At 37.8% G+C, this 27496-nt stretch overlaps 1 protein-coding gene across 1 annotated transcript in view; it reads left to right on the top strand.

The window, feature by feature from the left end:
- Positions 1–27496, top strand: part of CTNNA3 (catenin (cadherin-associated protein), alpha 3) — a 1348181-nt gene that overhangs the window by 293230 nt on the left and 1027455 nt on the right. Inside the window, exon 6 of the mRNA XM_005876777.2 lies at positions 19533–19796. Within this exon, the coding sequence (XP_005876839.1) occupies positions 19533–19796 (264 nt within the window). The remainder of the gene's footprint in view (positions 1–19532; positions 19797–27496) is intronic.

Here is a 27496-nt window from a genome sequence, read left to right as displayed (position 1 = left end):
CACACAGTGCCTGACACATAATGAATCCTCGATAAATGATGAATAAATTGATAAATTATATTCGGCACTGCTTAAATCTTCATTGGAAACGTGCACACCATTGCTACACTTGCATATGGTTAAAACCAAAAAGATTAATGACTGACAGTTGTTGGTTGAAGGTAACTGCATGATGTGCAGAAAATAACATGATTTAGATATCTGCTTTTAAAACATTTAAACCATTTTTGATGATAGCTTTATGTGTTATCTTTTTCCATCTATACTCAGATATGCTAAATAATTGAAGTTTTGTTTCCTTAAAGATTTTGTGCTCATCAATTTATGGATACTCCATTTAATTCACCATGTAGCAGCTAGAAGAATATTCATTTTCCACTCATTTTCATCAGAAGTCATATACCATTAGGCATTATTTCAACACCATTAGTCTGCTGTTTTTAATCAGGCAATTGGATGATGTAGTTGACATGCCTGAGAGCAGTCAGGTATAGACTTCGATCCCACAACCACACAGAAAGAAGAGCTCCACAACTTAAAAAAAAATAAAATTCAGACATGGAATACCACGTTGGTGCTGTTCTGTGTTTACTTCTTTGTGAACACCTCACCTTCTTGATCCAGCACTTATTGTCCATATAAATTTTAGGATTTTTAAAATTTTGATGATTGTTTTAGTTGAAAGAGCTTGTCAAAGAATCTGGAAAAAAATCTATGGTCAACTACAGAGACCTATCAATTTCAAGCTCATGAAGACAGGATAACAATACCCCAAATTATAACATGATTTTGTTATTGGATATTGATTGCATTTTCTCCAAATTTACTTCACAGCAGAAAAATGTTAAACTCTGCTAATGCCAGCAAAAGCTCTATAAAGACTTTGAATACAAGAGTGGCATTAAAACAGGACTATTAAATATGAACAATTTAAAGTGTACAATTCAGTAGTTTTTAGTATAGTTGTAGAGTTGTGCAATGGTTAATCTAATTTTAGAACAATTTCATTACTTCCAAAGGAACCCTGTACCCATTAGTAGTTGTTCTCCTCACACCCCTGCCCAAGGAACCACTAATCTAGTTTCTGTCTATGTGGGACATTTCATATAAATGAAATCATACAGTGTTGTCTTTTGTGACTGGTTTCTTTGACTTAGCATTAACTTTTCAAGATTCATCCATCTTGTACCATATATCAGTACTTTGTTATTTTTTTATTGACAATACTTCATTATGTAGATATACTCCATTTTATTTCTCTATTCATCAGTTGATGGACATTGGGGTTTACAGTTGCTGGCTATCATGAATAATGCTGCCATGAACATTCATGTATAAGTATTTATGTGGACATATATTTTCATTTTTCTTGAGTATGAATTGAGGAGAGGAATTGCTGGGCCATATGGTAACTCTATGACTAACATTTTGAGGAACTGCCAGACTGCTTTCCAAAGTGGCTGCACCATTTTACACTTCTACTGGAAATGTGTGAAAGCTCTGTTTTTATATAAAATCTTTGCCAACACTTGTTATCGTCTCCTTTTGATCATAGCCATCCTAGTTGGGGTGAAGTGCTATCTCACTATGGTTTTATTTGCATTTTCCTGATGGCTAATGATGTTGAGCATCTTTCATGTGCTTGTTGGCCATCTGTATATCTGATTTGGAGGGATGCCTATTCAGATCCTTTCCCACTTTTAATTGGATTATCTTTTTACTATTGATTTTTTATAGTTCTTTATATATTTTAGAAGCATAACCTTTAACACATATATGATTTGCAAAAGTTTTCTACTATTCTCTGTGTTGCTTTTTTAAATCTTCTTAATGATATCCTTTAATGCAAAAGTTTTGATGAAGTCTAATATATGTACTTTTTCTTTTATTATTTGTGTTTTTGTTGTCATACCTAAGAAATCACTGTCTAATTCAAGGTTGTAAAAATTTACTCCTATGTGATCCATTTTGAGTTAATTTTTACATATGTTATGAAGCAATGGTCTTTTTTTTTTCTGTATATAAATATCCAGTTGCCCTAGAATCATTTATTGAAAGGATTATTCTTTATCTATTGAGTTGTTTTGGTGTCCTTGATGAAAATCAATTGACCATAAATTTAAGGGTTTATTTTTGGACACTCATTTCTGTTCCATTGATCGATATGTCTATCCTTATGCCACTAACACACTTTTTGTAGCTTTTTATTAAGTTTTGAAATTGGAAATTTTGAGTCCTCTAACTTTGTTCCTTTTGAAAATTGTTTTGTTCATTCTGAGGTCATATTCATATTTCCATGAGGGTTTTAGGTTCCTCTTGTCAATCTCTGTAAAAACACAGCTGGCATTTTGATAGAAATTACACTGAATTTGTAGTCCAATTTGGGGGAATATTGCCATCATAACAATATTAAGTCTTCTAGTCTATGATATGGAAAGTCATTTCAGTTATTTAAGTCTTTTAAAATTTCTTTTAATGATGTTTTGTAATTTTCAGTCTTATGCCACTTTTATTAAATTTATTACTAGGTATTTTATTTTTTATGCAATTGTAGAATTGTTTCCTTAATTTTATTTTCAGATCATTCACTGCAAGGGTATAGATATACAATTGATTTTTCCAATATTGATATTGCATCCTACAACCTTGCTGATCTTGTTTATTAGTTCTAATAGTATTTTTTTTTTGGTGAATTTCTTAGAATTTTCTATATTCTAGGTCATGTTATTTTCAAACAGAGATAGTTTTACTTCTTCCTCCCCAATCTGAATGCTGTTTATTTATTTTTCTTCCTTAAATTGTCTGACTAGAACTTCTAGTACAACACTGAATAAAAGTGAAAGAGGACATGCTTGCCTTATTCCTGATCATAGGGAGAAAGCCTTTAGTCTTTCATCATTGAGTTTGATCTTAGCATGGGTTTTACATAGATTCCCTTTGTCAGGTTGAAGAACATTTTTGTCTTTTTTCACTGAAATTGAATGTCTCTGAGTATGCATTTCTTACAAATCCAACAGTGAATAAAAATAGGAATGAAAATTCAACTTAAATTGGGGTGGTAGAAGCTAGAGAATCTTAAGGAACATAGCTGAACAATTAGACCAAGGGTGATGTACTGTCATTTTCCTTGTACATTATGCTTTTAAAAGAAGTTATATTGAAGAGAACTCGGTCTTCCTAGGAGGATTTTTTTCATACTTACTGTAGAAATAGTCCTTATTAACTAATGTTTTAGAGATCTGTGTCTCATGCCTTTGAATGGCCCATGGGTTTGGATAATGATCAAGGTTTAGTGTAAACTGTAGTAACTCTAAATCATTTATGTGGCAATAATTTATCATGGATTGGAATGACCACTGCTATAAATTTATAAGATATTTAGTGATATTTAACATCAAAGGTAGCCTTATGCTTCATCTGGACTATACAGACCTTTGTGATATAGCCATAAAATCGTCTTGATGGCAGTAAAGAAATGAAGGCATTTTTATTGACTCTGGTATGCAAATATGGAATGAATTTTTGAATGCTTTATTTCTGCATTAGAGGAAAACACCAACCTTCTGGGAGTTTTCTGCATTCCAGCATTTTGCATCTGTTGTATTTATGATAGAAACAAGGCAGAGGAAAAAAAAAGAGTATTTAGTCATCTGCTGATTCCATTTGGTGCTAAACACATACTTTTCTCTAGAGTGCAAGAATGCTAATTTATTTTATGTACCAGGGTGGACTGTAGCCATTCCAAAAGACACAAGAATTTAAGTTGACAAAATCTAAACAGTAAATACTCTGCACATGGACATTCCATGCTCAGTATGTAATTCTTGAGTAAGGCAAAAATCTTTGTTAATTAGAGATCTGGGTTTTAAATACAACTTACCTTATACTAGGCAGGCACAGAAGTTGCCTTTTTAACTATAGCCATTATATTTTGAATTCAGAAGCGTTCTATCTGTATTCTGGTAAGCATGACATATGACCTAAGTCAAACTCATAAGTGAGTCCTAAGATGTGCAGGTGAACTTGTTCTAAGATCTGTCTCTGGAATTGGAGATAAAAGGGGACAAGAAGTTTTGTGCTGTGTATTTTCTCAGATATGACTAGACACTGTTCTAGTACTTTGCCCCCATATGTGATAGGATAAGTTTTTGTATGTGTGATCAGTAAGATGTTTCAAATTCCAAATTTTTAATTTGGCTTGATGTACATTCATTCATTAGATAGATATTTATCAAGTACCTTTCATTTGTCCTCATGGAGTTTACATTCCATTGGAGAAGACATAAAGCAAACATAATACATAATTATAATATAAAGTATGTTGGTGATAAATAGTAAGGAAAAGAGAAAGCAGGGTTAGGGGATATGGCATATTGAAAGTGGAATTATTTGTTGAACTTTTAGATAGGATGGATAAGGAGCCCTCACTGAAAAGTTCATTTTTGAGTAAAGACTCAAAAAAAAAAAGTGAGTGAGTGAGCCTGTCATGGATCTAGAAGAGTGTGCCAACCAATGTGATGGCCTGAGGTAGGGACATGCCTGTTTTTAGAGAAACAGCAAAGAGGTCCCTGAGGCTGGATCACAGTGAACAAGAAAAGATCAGGGATGAGGTCAGAGAGATTTGTTGAATGGTTTGATCAAAGCGGTGACACCATAACTTGCTAGAGGTGATAGGTGGTCAAATTCTGGATAAATGAGGGTAAAAGTGATAGGATTTGCTGACAGACTAGATGTGAGATTCGAAAGAAAGAGAAGTGAAGGAGGACAGCAAAGTTTTTGGCCTGGACAACTGGTGGAATTGCTATTTATGAACTGTGAAGACTGTGGGGGTAGTGGGTTAAGGGGCACTGTCAGGAGCTCAGCTTTCAATACGTTATGTCTGAGATGCCTAGTAGAGGGCCATCTGACTTTTAATGACAGTCATTTGGGCTCTCTTTTACTTGGTGCTTTTTGAAATGCTCATCTGCCTTTCTAGGAAGCATCTCTTAACCTCCTTATGCTTTTCCATCTAACTCCTTTAATAATTCTGATTTATCCACCAATTTTATTTACTTTAGCACATTATTACTTAACAATTTCCAGAGAGCAGAGGACATCAAAGTGGGTGCTTATTTTCTTTCTGTTTGTATTTTCTCGTAGCGCTTGGTTCAATGCACTGTAAGAATAACTTGTTTATACCTCAGAACACTTAAAACTTGATAGGATTGTTAACCTAAGTTGTTTCTCTTTTCCTCAATCAGGTGGATCTGATTATTGATTAATGTACTAACTTTCTGAAAAGCATGTTTTGTCTCCGCATTTTTTATGCTTTCTTGGTGCACCCCCTAGTGGTCTTTGTGCGCAGTCTTGTTCTAGTTGAGCCTTGATTGTTGTAGTTAATACTAGAGGGATTTGACCACCAGGCCGACTGGCTGTGTGAATCAGCTGTGTCTGCCGCGGAAAACTTCTGTCCTCTGGGGAGGTGCTAATCTAGCCTTTGCCTGAGGCGATCCGGCAAATGGCTCTGCGCAGGGCTTGGGCGGGGCGGGCTCAACAGGGCGGGCGGAGGGAGCCGTTATGGTGCCCTCAGTCCTGTTCCCAGAGGCTCTGCTTCTCAGAACCCCCGGAACCGCTGCAAACCTCGGAGGGAAAGCTGCCTTCCAACTGATGCCAGACACTCCCGCTTCTCCCGTTTGGGTCCGAGTCCCCAGCGATTCGCCCGTATCTGGAGCTCAGAGTCTGAGACTCCCCCCTGACCGAAAACGACAACCGCGCTCTCAGCCACCAGCCCGCTTTGCGCGCGCACCTCCGCACCTGAGTATTTTCCACACTGCGCCTCCTCTGAGCCTCGGTGTGCTGTTATTTTTCCTTCTAGTTGAAGAGTCTCTCCTCAGCCAGCCTTCCTGTGGTTCTGGGTGATGTCCGTTCCGTCTTTTAGTTGTATTTTTGAAGTGGTTGTTTGCGGCAGCAGTCTCCGGTGTTTACCTATGCCGCCCTAATGTACTAACTTTCTGAAAAGCATGTTGAATATGGAACATCCTTAACTTCTTTCTGCTCGAGGTCTTGTTTTGTGCTGGGGAATGTATTTAGACCAGCCTGAGATGCATAGCAAAAAGCCCTGAATGGCACACTTGCATATAAGTGCTAAAACTATCATCACCAGGTTTCTAGAAGAGGCTAAACCAGAACACTTCAAAGAATATTTCAGAGGCAATTCTAGTTAGCTTAATTGGGAATACAGTTACAGAAGAACATTTGCATTCTAGACTGAGGATATCTTCATTTTTTGTCATTGTGATTTCCTTTTCAAAAATTAGAGTTTTTACCTCATGGAAATGGACAGTATTTTATGGCAGTCACCCTCAAAATTTTCTGATGTCTTCAAAATGCTGTTATTAATTCATTTCGGTCACTCTGTACCAGCTCCTGTATAAGGCCCAGGGGATGAAAGAATTAAGATAAGATATCAGTTTGGTCCCAATAGAAACCCATAGTTTAGTGAGAGACAGATATGTCAATGAATAGCTATAGCAAAGGGTAACGGTTTACTATGTGCTACATCAGTGCTGTTTAAGCACTTACTGGAGCACATGATCACATCTGTGAGCAACAGAACATGAGAATCCAAGATGTCTTGAAGGATGAATAGACAATTACCAGGATATGTGAGGGGAGACTGGAACATATTCATGCGAAGGCAAGTGTACAACCTTATGTGATTCTATATAGCAGGAGAAAGGGGTTCCTGTGAGAGAACTGGTGGAAGTGAGATTGCAGGGTAAAGCTGGAATCAGACCATGCTGGTGTATAATAAACACTACGAGCTTTATTATGTGTGGATTAGCAGTCACTTGGAAATTTTAAATTGGGGAGTGATATTTGAATTTTAGAGAGACTCCTCTGATAGTAGAGAAAAGATTGTATTAGTCATAAAGTTCTGTCTGTTGTTAAATATCTCTAATTTGTTCTCTTCCCCTGTATTCACAACCACTTCTTTAAGTTTTAGCCCTAATAATTTTTCCTCTAGACTAGTATTGGTGGTGAGAACAAGTTTATATATTGCGGAAGTATTTAATGAGTAGAATACCAGATCTTACTAAATGATGGAGATGAGGAAATGGAAGAGTCAGGGTATTCCTCCAGGTTTTTGCTGTCAGCTGGATATTGAGGTCTGAGAATGTGGGAGGAGAAAAATATTTGAGGATGTGTGTAAGAAAGGGAAGGGGTTCAATTTTGGACATGTTTGAGACCCAATGTGAATTATTCACCAGGAGCTCAGAAGAGAGTTAAATGTCTATCAATTGCAATTTGGTATTCAGTGTCCTTTAAGACGACAGGGGGAAACATTTTAATTGGCCAATAGTTTGCTCTATAGAGAAAGGTCAAGTAAGAAATGCTGGAAAAATGTTTCACATTAAATCATTTAACCTCATTAACACCCTATAAGATAGGAATTACTGTTCTAATTTTGTAGCTGAAGTAAGGTTAATTACTCTACTCAGAATCTCCTGCTATCGGAGTGTTTTTGTGTTGGGATTCTAACCCCAAAGCTCATGCTCTTTCCATTATGAGACAGACTCTCTGCCTTAGAGTTGCTCAACATTTGCCTCACTCTTTGTTTTTTGAAGGCTCCTCAGGCCCAGGGGCATGCATTACCTACCTTTCCAATCCCTTCCAAGGTCAGATACACATATGGTATGCATTTAAGGCATGGAGACTGCATTCACAAGTCTCACAGAAACATCTGTGCTAATACTTTAGAGCAGAGGTCAGAAATGCTTTCTTTTTTTGACCATTTTGGAATTGAAGTTTTTTAAATGGAGCAGACACTCTATAGCGTATGAGGGCCTCACCACTCCCTATTAACTTACAGCTAGCATTTTCTTACTTCCTGCTTAGAATAAACACCTGCATTTATAGCCTTAGCTTTAAAGTCAAAGCTTAAAATTGGTGTTTCAAGCTTGTTGAATGAGACAAAAAATCAAATAGTTCTTTCCCTCCCTCTGGAAAGAGCAACTATTAAACTATCATTACTCAGATGCCAAATTTAGAATGTTTCCTTTATCAGAAAGAGATTGAAATAGTCCAGATGATACTCAAAATTTCACTCTTTCTTCATGTACCTTGGACATCACTCTTTAATTTCTGGTCTTATACTTTTGGCCTGTGGTTTTCTTATCAGTCTTGTTCTGAAACTGAATCAAGGAGTGTGTTTCTGAGTTGTATTAGGTGTGACAAGTATTCATCATGAAGACATGCCTGAAATACTTATTCTGTGTTGGGCCACCATAGAACCGGAGGCTAGTAGGAAAGTCCTTTGACAGAGTTTGGGAGCAGATGATGAAGCTACTGACAACAACACAAATAGTGGTAGGTAGAAAGACTGTTAAGACAGGAGCCAACCCAAGATCCTATTTTTGGCTGAACCATTAAATGAGAAAGTGAATACAGAATGAGTGTCAGAAGCACAATATCTGTGCAGCAAATGTTGACTTTCTTAAACACAACGAACCCACCACTGTTTATTAACCTTGTCTGCCTTTGGACACATGTCCTTTTCCTCTTTCAACAATTAGCAATCATATCACTTTTCATATCTCCTCATGGGATTCCTTGTGAAAGAATGACTGGAAACATATTAAACAGGATAAACCACTACATGGACCGAAGGGATTATTAATTAAGAAGGTGCATGAACATACTTTTTGCTTTCTGAGATGCACCAGAATGAGAAAGGGTGGTCTATTTCTCTGAGTCACAGAAGCTTAAAAATGAAGAAATTGTGAGGATAATGATATTTCTTTCTTTCTTTTTTTTTTACTAGGTGTTAAAATCCAATGTAACACACATAGGTGTTAATTAATCTACACTTGAGATGAAAAGTTTTCTGATTTATGGATATTTGAATTTTGTTAGATTGAGTGATGAAATATACACACAAATGGGAGGGAAGCATGAAGTACAGCAACTGGATCTTGCTGAAATAGCTCATTATTTTTCTCTTGTTCTGTTTATTCCTTTTACTTTAGTCAGATGGTAGATGACTTCAGATAGAGTGTATTTTTTTTAGATATAAATTCAATGTAGATAATAGACTGATGTGATACATATTGTATTTGCTTCAGATGGGTAGAAAATGAGCATAGTGCACTTTTAAATTTATATATACATTTTCTTGACTGACACGGTAGTCTGCAGTAGAATTAAGTAATAATGTTTTCCTAGGAGGTTTCCTTGGAGTTATAAATACTCACTTTGGTGTATTTCACCTACCCAAGATATACATCAATAGCCCAGAATTCATACCTTGGAGATATCTTAATACTATTATTATATAGTTTCTTAGTTTTCTATTTGAATTTGGAGAATTCTTTTTATTTTCTTCTTTATTGAGTTTGTGCTTTTAATATGAAATGGGAAGTGGGAAATAAAGGAAGAAAAGCAGTAAAGGCCTTGCTGAGCTATTCCACTCGGGAAGGGATATAGCTGCTTAATAAAGTTTTGATTGTAAAATCTTGCAGTTTTTTTTCAATCTTTATTTTTTCTCTCCAAACTTTCTTTTTATCTGTACAGTCTCCTCTTGTTTCACCGTCTTCTATCCCTCAGCTCAGTGAACACTAAGTATTCCACTTCCTAATTTATGCTGGAGAAAAACATTTCAATTAGCAGGTGTTTGCACTATTTTGTTTTCCGATAGAACACGAAGCTGCCCAGTGACCAGCGAAGCAGTTAGCAGGCAGCATCTTGGCAGAGAGAAGAGCGGGGATAGAAGCCAACCAAGGATGCAGTCCAAATAGCAGAGTATCCGTGGGGCTTTTCTGCTGTACATCTTCTTAGTCATAAGAAAACAAAACTGCTCGTTGTCAGCTGCCTTCCTCCCCCTACCAGAGTGGTTTTGTCAGCTCCAGAAACCTCGCTGAGACACCTGGAAGGGAAACTCGGTCCTTTGCATGTTGTTCTGCTTTGTTGAGCAGAGTATCTGCCGAACTGTTCCCCTCCGCAGGGATATAGCTTAGTAAGGAAGTTTTCTCTGACTCTCTGAAGTGAGGGTTTGTTCAAGGGCGCAGGGAATCACTTTCTGTGAAAATCCTTTAGCTCTGCCTTTGCCGATGGCCAGGCTGGGGGAAGCTTTCTTTTCTTACTTTTATTTTAGAAACATTTGGATGTTTTCCTTTCCCCTTTTAAATAAGAGCCCTTAAAGTGGGTAGAAGATACTTGCAGATGGACTGGTTATCCAATGTTCTCATCCTTCCTTTAATATCATGGGGAATATGGCACCAGGGCAGGTCCACAGCCCATTTATACCAGTGTTCTTTACGAGAAGTCATACCTCTTATGCCCCTTTCTGGTTCCTAATCACCCCTCAAGAGTAACCTCATTTATTATTTTTAAAGCCATAGATTAGTTTTGCTTGAGTCAGACTTTATACAGATGGAATCAAACCATACATACTCTCTTGTGTCTGTCCGGTGTTTTCCATTTCATAGTTCATGTGGTTGCATGGAGCTGCATTTGTTCACTCTCATTACTTTGGGTTGTTTCCAATTTGGAGTTATTACAAAGAATGCTTCTATGAACATTTTTGCATATGCCTGTTAATGAACATATGGGCACATTTCCATTCGTGTGGATCCTCTCCTAGGAGTGGAAGAGCGGGCTTGTGTGGTATATAAAAGTTCAGTTTCAATAGATACTGTTAGTTTTCCAAAATAGTTGTTTTAATGGCTTCACTAACATTTAATGTAAAGAGAGGTGTAGTTTAATTTTACTCTTTAGCTTTCCATGGCATTGTCAGGCACAACTTTGCCCAAAGTCCCTAGGTTACATATGTTTTCCACAAATTTCATTTCCTAGATTAATCATATCCACATATTTTACTTATTCTGAGCCTAAATACCCCCTCTTATTCATTTGTCTAATTGTTTCTTAAAAGAAAACAAATTAAGCTTTTAATATGAGCCATATAATGCCAGATAATGGGATTAACATAAGTAAGCTATAGTGATTGCATTTATGGGAATTATAATGAAGTGAGGGAGACAGCAGTAGGAACAAATATATTTTCCATTTATTCCACTCAAATCTAAAATGCTACTTTCTCAATCTGCTGTTTCTAGATTTAGTAAAAAAAAAGCTCATTAACAACTTGTCAAATTTATTTCTGATTTTAAGATTTTTTTTTATTATAGTGTGTCCTCCAATATAAATTTCCCTTTCTCAAGGTGAACAGATCCCATATTTTTAACTCCTTGATATAGAAATCATTCTGTCTTTCCAAATTGGTTTAAAAAAAACAATACCTTTAATTCTTTTTTCTTAAAGTATGTTGGCCATAAATATTCACAGTAATTCAAGTCCTAAGCTTTAGGGTTTGCATGTGTTTTTTTGAGAGTTTAGTATTTTTTATATTCTTCGTGGTGATTTACAATGTAAATTTGGCCTTTGGGGCTAGAAAATTATCAGGCTCATATCCTCAATAAATAATTTGTGCTGATTTCTAAATTCTTTTTACTGTAACATTCATTCAAGGTGAAGGCCCTGTAGCTTTTGCACTATGGGTTGGTGATTCACAAATCCCTACTTATAGCTCTGACTCTCTCAGTTCTAGATCCATGTATAGAGTATTTTCCTTTGAATATTATGCTGGCATTTTACATTTGGCAGATGACAAAATGTATTTCACCTTTCTCTTCCAAACACATTATTTATTCTGTATTCCCCATCTTGATGAATGCACCACTATGTACACAATTGCTGAAACAATTTTCTAGATGCTTCTAAATACTCTCTCTTTAAATCTAAATGTCAGTTTTACTATTTTCATCTCCAAAATATTCCTGGATTCATTCTACTGCAGTCTGGCCATCGTGTTCAGCATTCAAGCACCCATTGTTGTGTGGATTATTCCCTGATCTCCATGACTGCAATTTCATTCTCTTTATTTTTATTTTTTAAATTAAATATTTTGAGGTGACATTGGTCAACATGATCATACACTTTCAGTGTGGGTTTCTATGTTACAAGATCTGTATATTGCACTGTGTGCCTATCACCCAAAGTGAAATCTTACATCACCATAGAGTAGGACCTCCTTTTCCTCCCCCCTTCCCTCTGGCAACCACCACCTGGCTCTTCGTCTTCAGTTTTATGCACACATATGAGAAAAATCATATGGTTCTTGTCCTTTTCTATCTGACTTATTTAGCTTAGCGTAATATTCTCAAGGTCCATCCATGTTGTTGCAAGTGGCAGTATTTCATCCCTCCTTATGGCTGAGTAGTATTTCACTGTGTATATGTACCACATCTTCATTGAGTAGATGAAAGAGCATGAAATTTATCCAGTACTCGGATAAATTTCATGTTCTTTCATCTACTCAAAGGTCAGTGCTACAGTAACCTTTGAAAATACACATCTGAGCTTATTGCTCTCACAGTTCTTTAGCAGGACACATGAGGAATCTCCTGCTTACCTTTCTAGCTGGATTCATCTCCATTATTACTTAGGTCTCCTGTACAGGAATACCTTGCTTGATTGTGAGTCACTCTTGTGCTTCACAGCTATGGTATTTTTTACAAACTGAAGGTTTGTGGCAACCCTGCTTTAAGCAAGTCTATCAGCACCATTTTTCAAAAGCATTTGCTCACTTTGTGTCTCTGTCACTTTTTTTAAATGTTAATTTTTGAAAGTATTACATAGGTCCTCCTTTTCCCCCCATTAACATCTCCCAGGCCTCTCCCATCCTCCCCTCCCCCCCAACTCCGCCCAACCCAGGCTCTCACCACCCTGTTGTCTGTGTCCACTGGTTATGCATATATGCATACAAGTTCATTAGTTGATCTCTTTTCACCCATCCTCCCCTGCCTTCCCCCTGAGTTTCGACAGTCTGTTCATGCTTCTATGATTCTGGGTCTATTTTTGATCATCAGTTTATTTGGTTCATTAGATTCCACATATGAGTAAGAACGTGTGATACTTATTTTTCTCTGACTGGCTTATTTTACTCAGCATAATACTGTCCAGGATCATCCATTCTCTGCGACTTTTTAATAATTCTCACAATATTTCAAATGTTTTCATCATTATTATATTTCTTATAGAGATTTGTGGTCAGTTATCTTTGATGTTACTATTGTAATTGTTTGGGGACATCACAAATATCACCCATACAAGTTGACGAACTTAATAAATGTTGTGCTTCACCTATGGGCTGTCCCAGTCTTGCTTCCTCTCCTTGGGCCTCCCTATTCCCTGCAACACAACAATAGTGAAATTGGGTCAATTAATAACTCTACAGTGGTTTCTAAATGTTCAAGTGACAGAAAGAGTTACACATCTCTCACTTTAGATCAAAAGCTAGAAATGATTAAATTCAGTGAGGAAGGCATGTTGAAAGCTGAGATGATACCAAAAACTAGGCCTCTTGCGCCAAACAGCCAAGATGTTAATGTAAAGGAGGAGTTCTTGAAGGAAATTTAAGGTGCTACTCCAGTGAACACACCAATGATAAGAATGTGAAACAGCCTTATTGTTGACATGGAGAAAGTTTTTGTGGACTGGATAAAAGATCAAACCAGCCACAACCTTCCCTTAAGCCAAAGCCTAATCCAGAGCAAGGCCCTAACTCTCTTCAGTTCTGTGAAGGATGAGAGAAGTAAAGAAGCTGCAGAAGGAAAGTTTGAAGCTAGTAGAGGTGGGTTCATGAAGTTTAAGTAAAGAAGCCGTTGCCAATAACAAGGTGAAGCAGCAAGTGCTGATGTAGAAACTGCAGCAAGTTGCCCAGAAAATCTAGGTAAGGTAATTAATGAAGGTGGCTACACTAACAACAAATTACCAATATACATAAAACAGCCTTATATTGAACTTGCATAGCTATAGAGTAGAAGGTAATGCTTCAAAGCCTCAAAGGAGAGGCTGACTGTCTTGTGAGGGCCTAATGCAGCTGGTGACTTTAAGTTGAAGCCTATGGTCATTTGCTATTCCCAAACCCTAGGGCCTGAAGAAATACGCTAAATCTGCTCTACCTGTGTTTTATAAACGGAACAAAAATTCCTGGATAACAGCACATGTTTACCACATGGTTTCCTGAATATTTTATGCTCATTGTTGAGATCTGCTTAGGGGAAAAGATTCAAAATATTATTGCTCAGTGATAACACACCTGGTCACCCAAGAGTTCTGATGGAGATGTACGAGATTTAATGTTGTTTTCATGCCTGCTAACACAACATTCATTCTGCAGCCCATGGATCAAGGAGTAATTTTTACTTTCATGTCTTACTATTTAAGACATACATTTTGGAAGGCTGTAACTGCCATAGACAGTGCTTCCTCTGATGGATCTGAGTAAAGTAAATTGAAACATTTCTGGAAAGGAGGATTCACCATTCTAGATGCCATTAAGAATATTTGTTATTAATGGGAAGAGGTTAAAATATCAAGAGCTTGATTTGGAAGAAGTTGATTCCAAACCTCCTGGATAACTTTGAGGGGTTCAAGACTTCAGTTGAGGAAGTAACTGTAGTTACTGCAGTGGTGGACATAGCAAGAGAACCAGAATGAAAAGTGGAGCCTGAAGATGTGACTGAACTGCTGAAATCTCATGATAGAACTTTAATGGATGAGGAGTTAGTTACTTCTTATGGATGAGCAAATAAAGTGATTTCTTGAGATGGAATCTACTTCTGGTGAAGATGTTGTAAAGATGACCAAGAATTTAGAATATTACATGAACTTAATTGATGAAGTTGTACAGACTTTGAGAAGATTAACTCCAATTTTGAGAGAAGTTTTATTTACTGTGGGTAAAATGCTATCAAACAGTATCACATGAAATCTTTCATGAAAGGAAGTGTCACTTGATGCAGCAACTTCATTGTTATCTTATTTTAAGAAATTTCCAGGGTACCCCAACTTTAGCAACCACCACCCTGATAAGTCAGCAGCCATCAACACTAAGGTAAAACCCTCCACCAGCAAAAAGATTATCACTCAATGAAGGCTCAGATGATGGTTAGTATTTTTTAGCAATAAAGTGTTGTTTTTTTTTAATTAAGGCATGTACATTGTTTTATTAGACACTAGAGGCCTGGTGCACCAGTTTGTGCACAGGTGGGGTCCCTCGGCCTGGCTGGCAATCGGGGCCAGCTGGCCAGGGGAAGGGACTGCTGGAGGTTGGCTGTGGGAGCGCACTGACCACCAAGGGGCAGCTCCTGCATTGAGCGTCTGCCCCCTGGTGGTCAGTGCACATCATAGCTACTGGCCAGTCGTCAGGTCGTCCGGTCTTAGCAGTTGCTTAGGCTTTTATATATATAGAAAATACTATTGCATCTTAATAAACAAAACTTTTATGTGCACTGGGAAACCAGAAAATTCCTGTGACTCAGTGTATTGTGATACTCACTTTATCGCTTCATCTTGGAACCCAACTGCAGTATCTCCAAGGTATGCCTGTACTTGCTGTGGTGCCACCTGCTGTGGTCTGCATGCTCTTTGCTCTCATGCCTCAGGTCTTCACACATGCTGTTTTATTTGCTTGTTTTTTTTTGTTCTGCTTCCTTTACAGGAAAAACTCCTACTTATAGTTTAAGATTCACCTCCTCTGATACATTTTCTTTAATTTCCTCAAGCTGAGGGACTTTCATCTATTTTAACTCCCATATAAATTTGTTTCCCCTTCTGACCTATAAGCTCTTTATCTTTGCATTTCTAACATCTAGTGAATTGTCTGATGTGCAATGGGAGCCAAACAATATTTGTTGAATGAATAGTTGAATTAATTAATTGATCACTTAGAGCCCTCCATTTTTTTTAAATTGAAAATCCCTAAATATATTTTGTTCTCTTGCCAGAGTTAAAACTCATATGTTAGTTTTCTATCCACTTGCACAGACTTGTGAGTTCTTCTTTCTTTTTTAATCCCATCTGTGTATTTCTTCATCAGCTAGAAGCCTTTAATGTCCCCTTCACTTAGAAATCTCATGAGATTTTACTTTCTGGAAAAAAGTTATTAAATAAGTATAAATCCCGAGGAGCTGAATTCTTTATACTTCTCCACCCAAAGAAATCCCTAAGTAACCCTACCATTTAATTCCCATTTTGACCTGGTTTAAGATTTTAGCATACTTAGACATATGAAGCTTTGAACCATGGTATTATCAGTTAAAATTAATAAAACAAACATCACCACAACCTTTTATTTAGAAGGCTGGCATTTATTAATTCCCCCTTTGTTTATGTGCCTACTTATTACATTAAATTTATTCTTTGGGATGTGCCTTAGGAGAAACGATTTTGCCTTCTGTATTTTCCTTACCTTCAACTCTATAACCTGCCTTTCTTTCCCCCACCAGCTGCCATAGTACATCATTTTTGTTATGTTCATTAAAACTGTCCTTATCACAGTTTACTGTTTTGGATATCAGTGCTCATTAAAGATCCTATAATTGCCTTGGGCAGAGATAATTAAGCTTAGGATCAAAAGCCAAAAATATATTTGGTTTTTAAATTCCAAAGTCCCTGCAGCATTAAAGTCACCATAATTTAGATATACATAGCCACCATCAGAGTAAAAGAAATAATATTTTTAACTTTTGCTTTCTTTGTAATAATATATGTTCACAGACTTTCTTCTTTCAGAAACTACCTAAATGTTGACCATGCCATTCTAGATAAAGAAGTATATGTTATGTGTATGTCACTTTAGAGGGAATTATGTAATACATTTTGATTATACTGTAATATGCAGAGACTTTTCTTCAGCTCTTTCTGAATATTTATACTTTTTATTGTTATTCTTCTGAGAGTTGTGCATCCTTTCAAAACTGTAATTTACTTGTCCTTTCAAAACATTAAATATTTTTCTAAGTTTCACTGAGCTAAATGTAGGTGGTGATATAAAAATGTGGAAAATATGAAAATCACTAAGACCATCACAGGACAAAGACAGTATTCCTTAATAAATTTAAGGAATAAAATAATTCTGTATTCTCTCTATGTCTACTTTTTTTCAAGTATATTTGTTTTCTTTCTTTTTTTTTTTTAATCCTCACCTGAGGATATTTTTCCATTGATTTTTAGAGAGAGCGGAAGAGAGAGGGAAAGACAGAAATATCCATGTGAGAGAATCACACTGATTGGTCGCCTCCTGCATGCACCCTGACTAGGGCCCAGGCTGGGGGGGAGTCTGCAACTGAGGTACATGCCCTTGACTGGAATTGAACCCGGGACCCTTTGGTCCTCAGGCCGTTGCTCTATCCACTGAACCAAACTGGCAAGGGCTACATTTGTTTTCTGATATGCTACTTACTCCGTCTTCTGTTGGCAAAATATCATTTTCCCCATTTTTATAGATGGAAAAGCAGACATTGAAAGAATAGAGGAATTACCCAGCTCATGGTGCTAATGACAGAGATAACACTAGAACTCAGACCAGAAATATAAGGGGAAATCATAGCGAGCCAAGAAAACCACAAAGTGTCTTTTCTTGGGTAATTAGTATGAACAGTGGGTTGACAGCTACTTCTTACTGTCCTCCCCACATCTTGTAAATCAGTTGATATCTCCCAACGCCTGCATAAAGTAGCAGACAGCCTTTACTTTCAGAAAAGAAGGAACTAAAAATACAGCAGGACAGCCATTTATTAACTACAGGCAACATTATTCCTTGGTAACAGAGTCTTGTGGAAAAAAACATGTGAGTTGAAAGACTTAGGTTTAGAGCTTAGTTCTTTTACCAGCCTCTGAGTCTTCTTACACTAAATACCTATTTAGTTAAAGTGGTGCTTAATAACCCCAGCCTTACTGCTTTAAAGGTGTTGTGATGATTGATAAGATCTATAAGCACTTTATAAACTGTCATTATACAAAGACGAGTCCTCGTCCTTGTATAGCAAATAAGGGAATTCCTTCCTGTGCAGGAAAGATATAGCATAGTTATTGGGATCATGGTTTAGCCATCACACTGACTTCGGTTACGATATAAGAAATGCCACCATCTAGCTCTGTCACTGGCTTAGGAATTTAGACTCTCCAAACCCCCGTTTTCTCGTTTTTAAAATGGGGAAAATATTTGTCATGAATTTTTAATGCATAAGCTATAGTTAAGGTCCCTTGAGTTAGTTTTCTTTAAAATAAGCTTTCTATTTATATTAATATTTTTGGATTTTTCAGAAAAGTTGCAGATTTGGTAAAGGGAGTTCCCATCTACGCTCCCCCTGGTTCCCTGCCTTGTTAATATCTTTGATTTGCCACAAGGAACAAACTAACTCTGACGGGTTACTATTCACTTAACTCAGGTTTGTGTGGGCTTCACCAGTGTAGCCATGAATAGTTTATTTCTTTTCCAGGATCCAGTCCAGGGATCCACATGGCGTTTGCTTGTCATGTCTCCCCAGCCTCCTCTGGTCTGTGAGAGTTTATTATTTAGTGCCCTGTTTTGGTGTGACCGTAATGGTCTTGAGGAACACTGCCCGGGTCTCATGCAGGATGTTCTCCAATCCGGTTTTCTTTATTGTGTTTCTTATGATTAGACTGGGATTGTGGGCTTTTAAAGAGAATACTAGAGAGGAGAAGTCACAATGTGTCAAGGGGTGCATGATATCCCTGTGGCATCACTAATGAGGTTAACCTTTGTCACTTAATTAAGGTAGTGCTTGTCAGGGATTTTTGCTGTATCTTGAGTTAGTTTTGGCCAGCTATCACTTTTATAGGACTTCTCTCCCCTCTCTTCCCACTGCTTGGGATGCTTTTCATTTATGTTCACTGCAACTGTCATCATAATGGAAATATTTTCTGTGACCGCCAAGCTAAAGCAGCTTTCTCTTCTCAAATCAGTCTCTATGATGCATTACTTTTGTCTCTTCTTGATAGCATGCATCATTTCCTGAAATAGACTTGTGCATTGTTTACCTACTTCATTGTGTGTCTATAGGATCCCTCCCCTCAAAGAAGAACATAAGCTTCAGGAGAACAGGGTCCTTGTAGGATTGCTCACATCTGTACGCTTCGTATCTAGCACAAGGGCCAGCATATGCTAAATGTTCAATAACTATTTGTTGAATAAATGTCTAAGAAAGAAAGATAGAGGGTTGATTTATTAGTAAGAAAAGAGTCTAAAAGAGCAGAATGGTCGGAGGTTCAACTTAGCATCTTGACTGAATTGGTTGAGTTTTCATGAAAAGGTTAAATGCAATCATCACCGTCTACGGAAATAGGTAATCAGTATCATTATAATTCATGCTCTCTTATAATACACTTAAGAATGTGAGCGCCGGAGTATTTTTCTGACTTGTAAGGATATGACTGATCTGCTCGGTGTTACACATCTGCATCACTGTGGCCTTTATTTGCTAATGCGCCCCGCTTTCCTACTACAGAATTTTTGACTCTGAAGGAGGGTAAAAATAATTGATGACCTGGATTTTAACTTATAGATGACTTCTTAGTGTCTATGATCTTTTTCATGTATATTGACAGAAAAGTAGAGCTTCTTTGTATAACTCTTTCTCCCATAGCTCATTATATGGTACCTCTCTTTTAATTTTCATCCTCAGGACTTAAAGTCTCCAAATCAGAGGGATGAAATAGCCGGCGCCCGGGCCTCATTGAAGGAGAACTCCCCGCTCTTGCATTCAATTTGTTCAGCTTGTTTGGAACATTCTGATGTTGCTTCCCTCAAAGCCAGCAAGGACACAGTTTGCGAAGAAATTCAGAATGCACTCAACGTAATATCGAATGCTTCACAAGGCATCCAGAATGTGCTGGCCCCTCTGGAACCTCAGGCAGCAACCCTGGGAAGTGCCCTTGATGAGCTTGAGGTAAGTCAAGAGAAAGGTGAAGTGTGATTCAATGTCCCAATATGAAAATAAACAGAAGTGGGTTTTTAAATCCATGTACTGGAGTTTAGAGCATGAGTAAATAAAGACCTAGTAATCCAATCAGACTCGACCATCCTCTTGTATGTTCCAATGAATTGATTAGCAGGAAAATATTCCATCAGTAGACCTCTGAGTCCTTTGCATCTCTGCCAAGGAAGTCGTGAATTTAAATTGGGGATTGTTAATTAGATTGTAATGATGGTTTTATTTTCTATAAATCTCCTTAGGAAATGTAGGATTTATCCATTTCACAAATACTTATTATTACTAGTGTACTTTGTGCTTGGGATGTAATAGATGACAATCCACATTCTAAAAGGGGAAAAAGGCAAAAAAACAATAAACATAGAGAAGTCAATTGCATAGAATGTTACATTGAGAAAGTGAGATATTATCAAAGGCTTGAAGGAAGTGAGAGAATCAGCAGGTGGAGATCCAGAACCGAGGCCTGAAGGCATGCCCAGTGTTTAGGTGACAGAAGTGGGGGATTGGTGCGGAGAGGGAGGTGATGAGTAGATGCTGAGATCAGAGACCCAGTGGGGTTAGGTCATAAAGGGCTGGAAAGGCTTTTATTGATTGCGGCTTTTACATCAGATTAAATTCGATTCATTGTAAGGTTTCAAGCAAAAGAGTGACAGGCTGAGACTACACTGACTGTGTGTCAGACCAAAGGGGAACGAAGGGAGAAGCTGAACAAAGGGAGTAGCTTCCAGACAGCTACGTGTGCTCCAGTCTCCCCCAGGCAGGAGGTTCCAGGCGTGCATTTTACATCACCACTTGATTCCACCTCAACTTCTAGTTTGGACCAGGGTGGTATCTGTAAATGCTGTGAGGGGAGCCAACTAGATTTGACAGAATGAATGTGACCTGTGGGAGGAAGGGAGGAGTTTTGGCTGAGTCTCCGGAAGCACCCGCCTGATGGAGCTTGGGGTACAAGCTGTTATTAGGAAGTAATATGTGCAAAGGGAAGAGAAGAAGAGCCAGACTAAGCAGAGGAAGAAGTCTACGCCCACAAAGCCTGGACCAGTCAGAGGGAGTTCTGGAGAGAAGGTTGCTCCTGAGTGTTCCGTGTCAGGCAGAAAAGCCAGGCCTTTTGCCTCTTTCAGTTACTAGAAGCCGTCAAACACTGAAGGAAGTGATAGCTGGGGGTCCGTCTGCTGTCCTCACTCCCCACAGCTGGGCAAGTCCTGCCTGGCAGGGGAATGGGCAGTGCACCTCTGTGTCTGCCACAGATCATTACAAGGTGTTGTTTTGTTTTGTTTTGGCAACTGGATGGATGAATTTTCATCAGTTATGATGGGAACTGGTGATAGGTGAAGCCAGTTTTGAGAAGAAGCTCAGAAACTCAAACTTTATTTTCAACAGTCGAGTATGATGTCAGGGACCATTAGCTACCCAAGTGAGACAGGTAGCTGCTCAGTGGGGGCAGCATTGGGTAGCACTTGGTGATGAATGCCTGGTTCCTCTCTCAGCTGTGGTTCTTACCACCCATGTGACCGTAGGAAAGTTATTTCCTTGGACTTGGTTTCCTCTCCAATAAAGGGGGATAAATCATAGTATCGTTACAATCAGTGAGAATAATACATGTAAACATGCTTAGAGCAGTGCCTGGGACTTCATTAGTGCCCAATAAATCTTAGCTCTCATTATCGTTAGTGGAGATGACTATTTGGAGGCAGATTCTTCTATAATTAAGAAATTAATCCAATTAAAATTACTAAGTTTTATTGATACACTAAACTAAACACATATAATTCCTATGTTCTTAATTTTATTACTTTCATGGTAAAAATATTATTTAAATTTAGAATTACCTTTTTGTATGCTTTTCCATTAGTTACATGTTTTTAAACAGGTCACTTCATTTCTAATCCAGCATTATTCAATTTCTAATTATTGACATCATTGTGAAAATTTATTAAATTCTCAATTATTAGCATCTATGTGAAAATTTTAGGAACTCTTGTCTAAATAGGGTAGACTCTTTAATAATACCCCATCATCTTTTTGTTTGCCCTGTGTAATGAGCACTCAGTAAGCTTGTCCTTTAGATGCGTACCTTGTCTTCATAATAAGATTGAAACCTCCTTGTGGGCAAGACTGTTTCTTACTAATTTTATACCAGTGGTACTAGTTGAATGTTAGGTCCCCCATAAATTAAAATGTAACTTTTCTTGATAGCTAGCCATTTAATTATTAGAGTCTCTATAAGATAAGCATTTTTATTTATTTTTTACAGAAAATAAAATTGAGACTTGCGTAAGTTATGTAACTTGCTTAAGTCAGAAGGCTGGTGAGTGATCAGAGCTGGGATGTGAATCTCATCTCTCTGATTCCAGAAGATAGTTCTATCTTCTGTGCTATATTCAATTTTCATTGATAGAACTTAAGGGGCTTAATTAAAATTCAACACAATTTATGCTAAGATTCTTAGTTTCTATAAACTATCAGTTAAATTATAAATGTAACCAAGTATAAAAGATAGAATAACTTGTTAGTGAAATGGACTTTGTACCTGGGTCATTTAAGTAGAAGTAGTTTATATTTGAGAAGGGGCTAATACAGTGAGGTGAAATTTCCTAGGCTGGACATACAGGCTTGTATATCATTTCTCATAGTGCTACACAGAATTGTGTCAGGGGATGCTTGCATAATTGGTCCAGTTTATTATGCAGAGAGGAAGATAGATAGGTAGGTAGATAGGTAGGTAGGTAGGTAGGTAGGTAGGTAGGCAGGCAGATAGATAGATAGATAGATAGATAGATAGATGAGCTAGTTGGTTGCAGCTTTAATGGGACCAGGCATAGGAGTGGTGATGGATGGAGTCTTCCTTTTCTCAAGCCTGTGGCTGATTCACTTCTCAGGACAAGGCAGGAGGGAGTCCCACAGATATTTCCCTGAAATTCTAATACCGTCTCAACAACCTTTGAAATGAATTCAGTTTCAATCAAAGCTAGGCATGCCCAAGCTAGTGCAAATGCTTGAATTTTGTACATATTTTTATACCCAAGTTACAAATAGCTGCCGAGGCTGTCTGAACTAGGTAAAGCAGAATTTATTGAGCATTTAGCCTTTTAAAATGATTTTGTAAATTAAATGGTTGCTCTTCTCTTTATTTACAGGAAGCGGTATTGGCAAAAGATCCAAAGTAACCTTTGCTCTATCTTGCTTCTGCAAATAGAATACCTTGAAATAAATTGATGTAGTAAATACGCTGTTGGAAGTGTCATTACATGTTTATGGTGTGGAAATGTATCAGAGCGCTTACTCAACAAATACCATGTGGCAGCTCCGTTTGCTCTTTCATTCTGGTCCACACCTGGTTGTGGATATGAAGCCTGAGATTTATTGGTGGAGAAAATAGAAGTTGAATTAGAATACTTGACAGGTTAAAGTGATTGATTTATTGGAAAGGCTAATATGAATTACAAGGTGTTCCTTCTGCATTTGTGACCGAGTGAGGGTTGAAAAGTGTTAAATTATAGATTAACAGAATTTCCAAAATGTTTTTAAGCGAGAAACTTTGCCAGTGTAATTGCTTTGAAACTCCAAATCTATCAAGATATGCTTTCTCCTGTGGGGAAAAAGCAGCTGTTGTAATCATGGTCCACAAAGTTATCCAGATCATCTTGTGAAAAAGAAGGTAATGACAAAGGAGTTTTGTAGTGTTATCTCATTTCCAAAGAGCTGTTATATTTATTTTCTTATGTTTCTTTTTAATATATTCATTTATGTGTCATCATTCCTATATTTCTTTTTTTTTTTAATCTTCACCCCAGAATATTTTTTCATTGATTTTTAGAGAGAGTGGGAGAGGGAGAGACAGAGAGAGAAACATCGATGTGAGAGAGACATAAGGATTGGTTGCCTCCTGCACGCACCTTGACCAGGGTCGGGGCCAGGGAGGAGCCTGCAACCAAGGTATGTGCCCTTGACCAGAATCAAACCTTGGACCCTTCAGTTCGCAGGCCGATGCTCTATCCACTGAGCCAAACCAGCTAGGTCCCTATATTTCTTTATTTACTATTGTATCTCCAACACCTAGAATAATGTTCTACACATAGTAAGTGCTCTGTGAATATTGCTGAGTAAATGAAGGAAGGAAAGAATAGATACAGGAATGCTGCACGTCATTTTGTGATATTGGATCGAAGTGCATTTTTCCCTTACCCCTGTTTTTTTCCTCCTTTCTCCAACTGGCAGTGCATATACTTGTGGTGGGTGGCTCTCCTTTACCTAACTTTTAACTGGGACCAGAATTTACAGTGAGGTAAGCCACCAAAAACCTATCTAAGTGATATGCTGCTCAGATTTTTTTTGTGTGTGTGATAAGGGAGCCCAAAGAGAGAAAAATTCTCTTCTCTCAGTTGCCATCTAGCCTGAGTTTAGATGCCCTGCAACTGCCAAGATATGCTGCCCTTTACTAAGAGTAATAATATGCAGAATACAGTCCTTATATTTTTATGTTTTCACCTGAAGGAGAAATGGGACCTGTACTAAACAGATTAGCATTTAGGACTAGAGAAGTATAGGCATCACTGATGTCGAGGAGCACTTTAACATGCTTTTCAAAAAATGGTTTGGTTTCTAGAAATATAGTAAAATAATATAACTAAAAATAATGGATCAAATATTTTTAAATACATGGACAATCCAACAGGTGAATTAGGAAAATCTGAGGTCAGCCAGATAAGAAGAGAGCTGAAATCCAGGCTAGCAAGCCAGCACCAGCATTGTGCTGGGAGGTGTGGGGAATTTCTTTTTCATTAAGGCCTGTGGCTTGGACTTGAAACACCATGAACTGAGGGCAGAAGACACGGGCTATATATTGTCAATAGGAAAGCCATAGGAGATCCTTTCATAAAGGTGAGAATCCTTAAATTTAGCTACCTCTTTGGATGAACAAGAGAGACACCGGCCCCTACAGTAGGAGATTGTAGGAAGACTTGGCTAGCTTAACCTTGACTTGGGTGGCTCAGAAAAAAAAAGAATAGAAAACATGTTGGAAATTTTCTAACAATAAATCTGTCCTTACCTGGACATTGGGTCAGAATTCATATCATCTATATGGCCTCTAAAACCCCAGCTTGAACATTTGAAGTTGTTCTGTCTTGGCAATACCTCCAAGTACCTGCCAGAAGTAAACTCAGATTTTCTCCGCACTTTACACCCAATTCACAAAAAATTCTCATGCAGGTCCAAGGAAAGTAAGTTCTCACAAGACGTACAAATAAGCAAGCCACCACAAGTGAGACATTGCAGAAAGAACCAACTGCAGAATCAGATCTGTAAACACTATAGATATTGAATATAAATAATATGCTTTATATACATTACTCCTTCTTTTATTTACTATAGTATGAAGAGTTTTATAAAGCAACTAAAAGACTGTTGAAATTGACCAGGCAGAATTATCTAAAATGAAAAACATAATTGTAAAAAAATTCAGTGGTTAGACAAAATGGAAGAGAATTAATGATCTGAAAGATATATTTGAAGAAGTTTGTTGCAGTGTACTTCAGAGAGACACAATACAAAACATTTTTAAAAAGCAGTTGATACATGAAGATGGTTTCACAAGTTTTAAAATATTCTAATATAACATTAAGAAGAGAGAAAAGAATAAAAATGATATTAAGAATTTCCTAGAACTGATGAAAGACACCAGTCTCCATGGCCAAGAAGTCCCCAAATTGTTAATCAAGGCATATAAAAAGAGCCTTGGCCAGTTTTTCCCAATGGTTGGAGCCTTGGCCCTCAGACCAAAGGGTCATGGGTTTGATTACCAGTCAAGAGCATGTACCTGGGTTGCAGGGTCAATCCCCAGCCCTGGTGGAGAGGCAACCAATCAAAACCAATCAATGTGTCTCTCACAACGATGCCTCTCTCTCTCTCTCTCTCTCTCTCTCTCTCGTCCCCTCTCTCTCCTCCCTCCCTCCCTCTTTCCCTTCCAATCTCTCTAAAAATCAATGGAAAAATATTGTCTGGTGAGGATTAACAACAGCAATAACAAAATGATATATAAAAGGAAATCCACATGCATATATTGTAGTGAACGTGAAGAACACCAGAGGCAAAAAGAATATTTTAAAAAGAAAATAGAGAGAATTTATTCTCAGCAAGATAGCAAAACCCCCTCCACACATGAACACGTTGCTTAAACAACTACACACGGATCAGCTTCTTCTGAGAGAAAACCAGAAACTGATTGAGAGATTTCTTGACGTTGGGTGATTGAGAACATGCCCACATCAAAACAAGTAGGGAAAACTGAGACACATTCTCACCATAATCTTCACCCATAACAGCCCATACAATTGAGAGGGAGCTCCCATCTCCCAGCTTCTCATTGAGGAGCAAAGGTTCAGACCACATATCTAGTGCCCAACCTGATGTCTGCTCCCAGAGCAATGGTCTCCTAATTTGCCTCTTTTTGGAGAGCTAATGGGGCCCGGCATTTACTAGTCCCTTGGGACCATGGAGCACAAACGGCAGGATTAAACAGTCATGCAAGCCCTTCCTTTCCCTGCCTCAGTGCCGAGTGAGCAGACAATAGAGCCCAACTTCCAGCTTCTTCCTGGAGGGGTTAGACTGCACCTTCAATGTCCTAACTTTTCCAGCTGCTGACCAGGGTCCGGCTTCTCAGTCACTTGTCCCTGGGAGCTGACAAGACAGGTGATCCCTAGTCCCTAAGGAGGTTGAACGGGTGTGTGGGTACTTTTCCCAGTTTCCACACTTCCCAGGACTCTGGGATGGAATTTAGTGCTGGTTAGTATTAGTTTTGTTGATTAGGGAGTTGCCTTAGTGGGAAATCTGAATAAGAAAAAGCATTAAGGAAAAACAAATATGGAGGGATGAAGAGACTGTAATAGGAGTGCATCCTGGTTGAAATATAGCTTAGGAAAGTTTTTAAGGCATATTAAAGAGGGCCTCAAAACAGCAGTTTTTGTTTTTCTTTATTATTATTTATTGACCACCCCATATGCACAGTGGACAGTTTGCCGTTTGGTTTGATGTATTGAACTTTGCATGTAACAGAATACACACCTTTCAAATGTTCATGGAACCTCCATAAAAAAAGGATCCAAGACAGCAACGAAAAGTAATAAATTTTGCAAAGTAAAAGAGGCAACATATGAATGGCATTAGGAACATGTTTTTCATCTGTTTTCAATCTAAATTTTAAAGATCTGACTTTTCTTTGGTAATTCAAAAAATTTTTAAAAAATATATTTTATTGATTTTTTACAGAGAGGAAGGGAGAGGGATAGAAAGTTAGAAACATCGATGAGAGAGAAACATCGATCAGCTGCCTCCCGCACACTCCCTACTGGGGATGTGCCCACAACCCAGGTACATGCCCTTGACCGGAATCGAACCTGGGACCTTTCAGTCTGCAGGCCGATGCTCTATCCACTGAGCCAAACTGGTTAGGCTCAATTTTTTTTTTAATTTAGTTAATTTCTCCTTTTGTCCTTATTAACTGCTACTTTTTAATTCTTGAAGTTTAATTGTGCTGTTCTTTTTTTAATATCTTGAGTACATTTATTTAGTTTATTTTTAATCATTTTGTTTTTCTTCCTTGTTTTAAAATAAATTATGCTGTTATTTTCCTCTGGACACCTTAAATTTGAGAGGCA

The sequence above is a fragment of the Myotis brandtii genome, unplaced genomic scaffold, assembly GCF_000412655.1.
Source record: "Myotis brandtii unplaced genomic scaffold, ASM41265v1 scaffold499, whole genome shotgun sequence".
Taxonomy (NCBI): Eukaryota; Metazoa; Chordata; class Mammalia; order Chiroptera; family Vespertilionidae; genus Myotis; species Myotis brandtii.
Note: the sequence above shows the minus strand (reverse complement) of the source record. Positions and strands in the feature narration are given on the sequence as shown.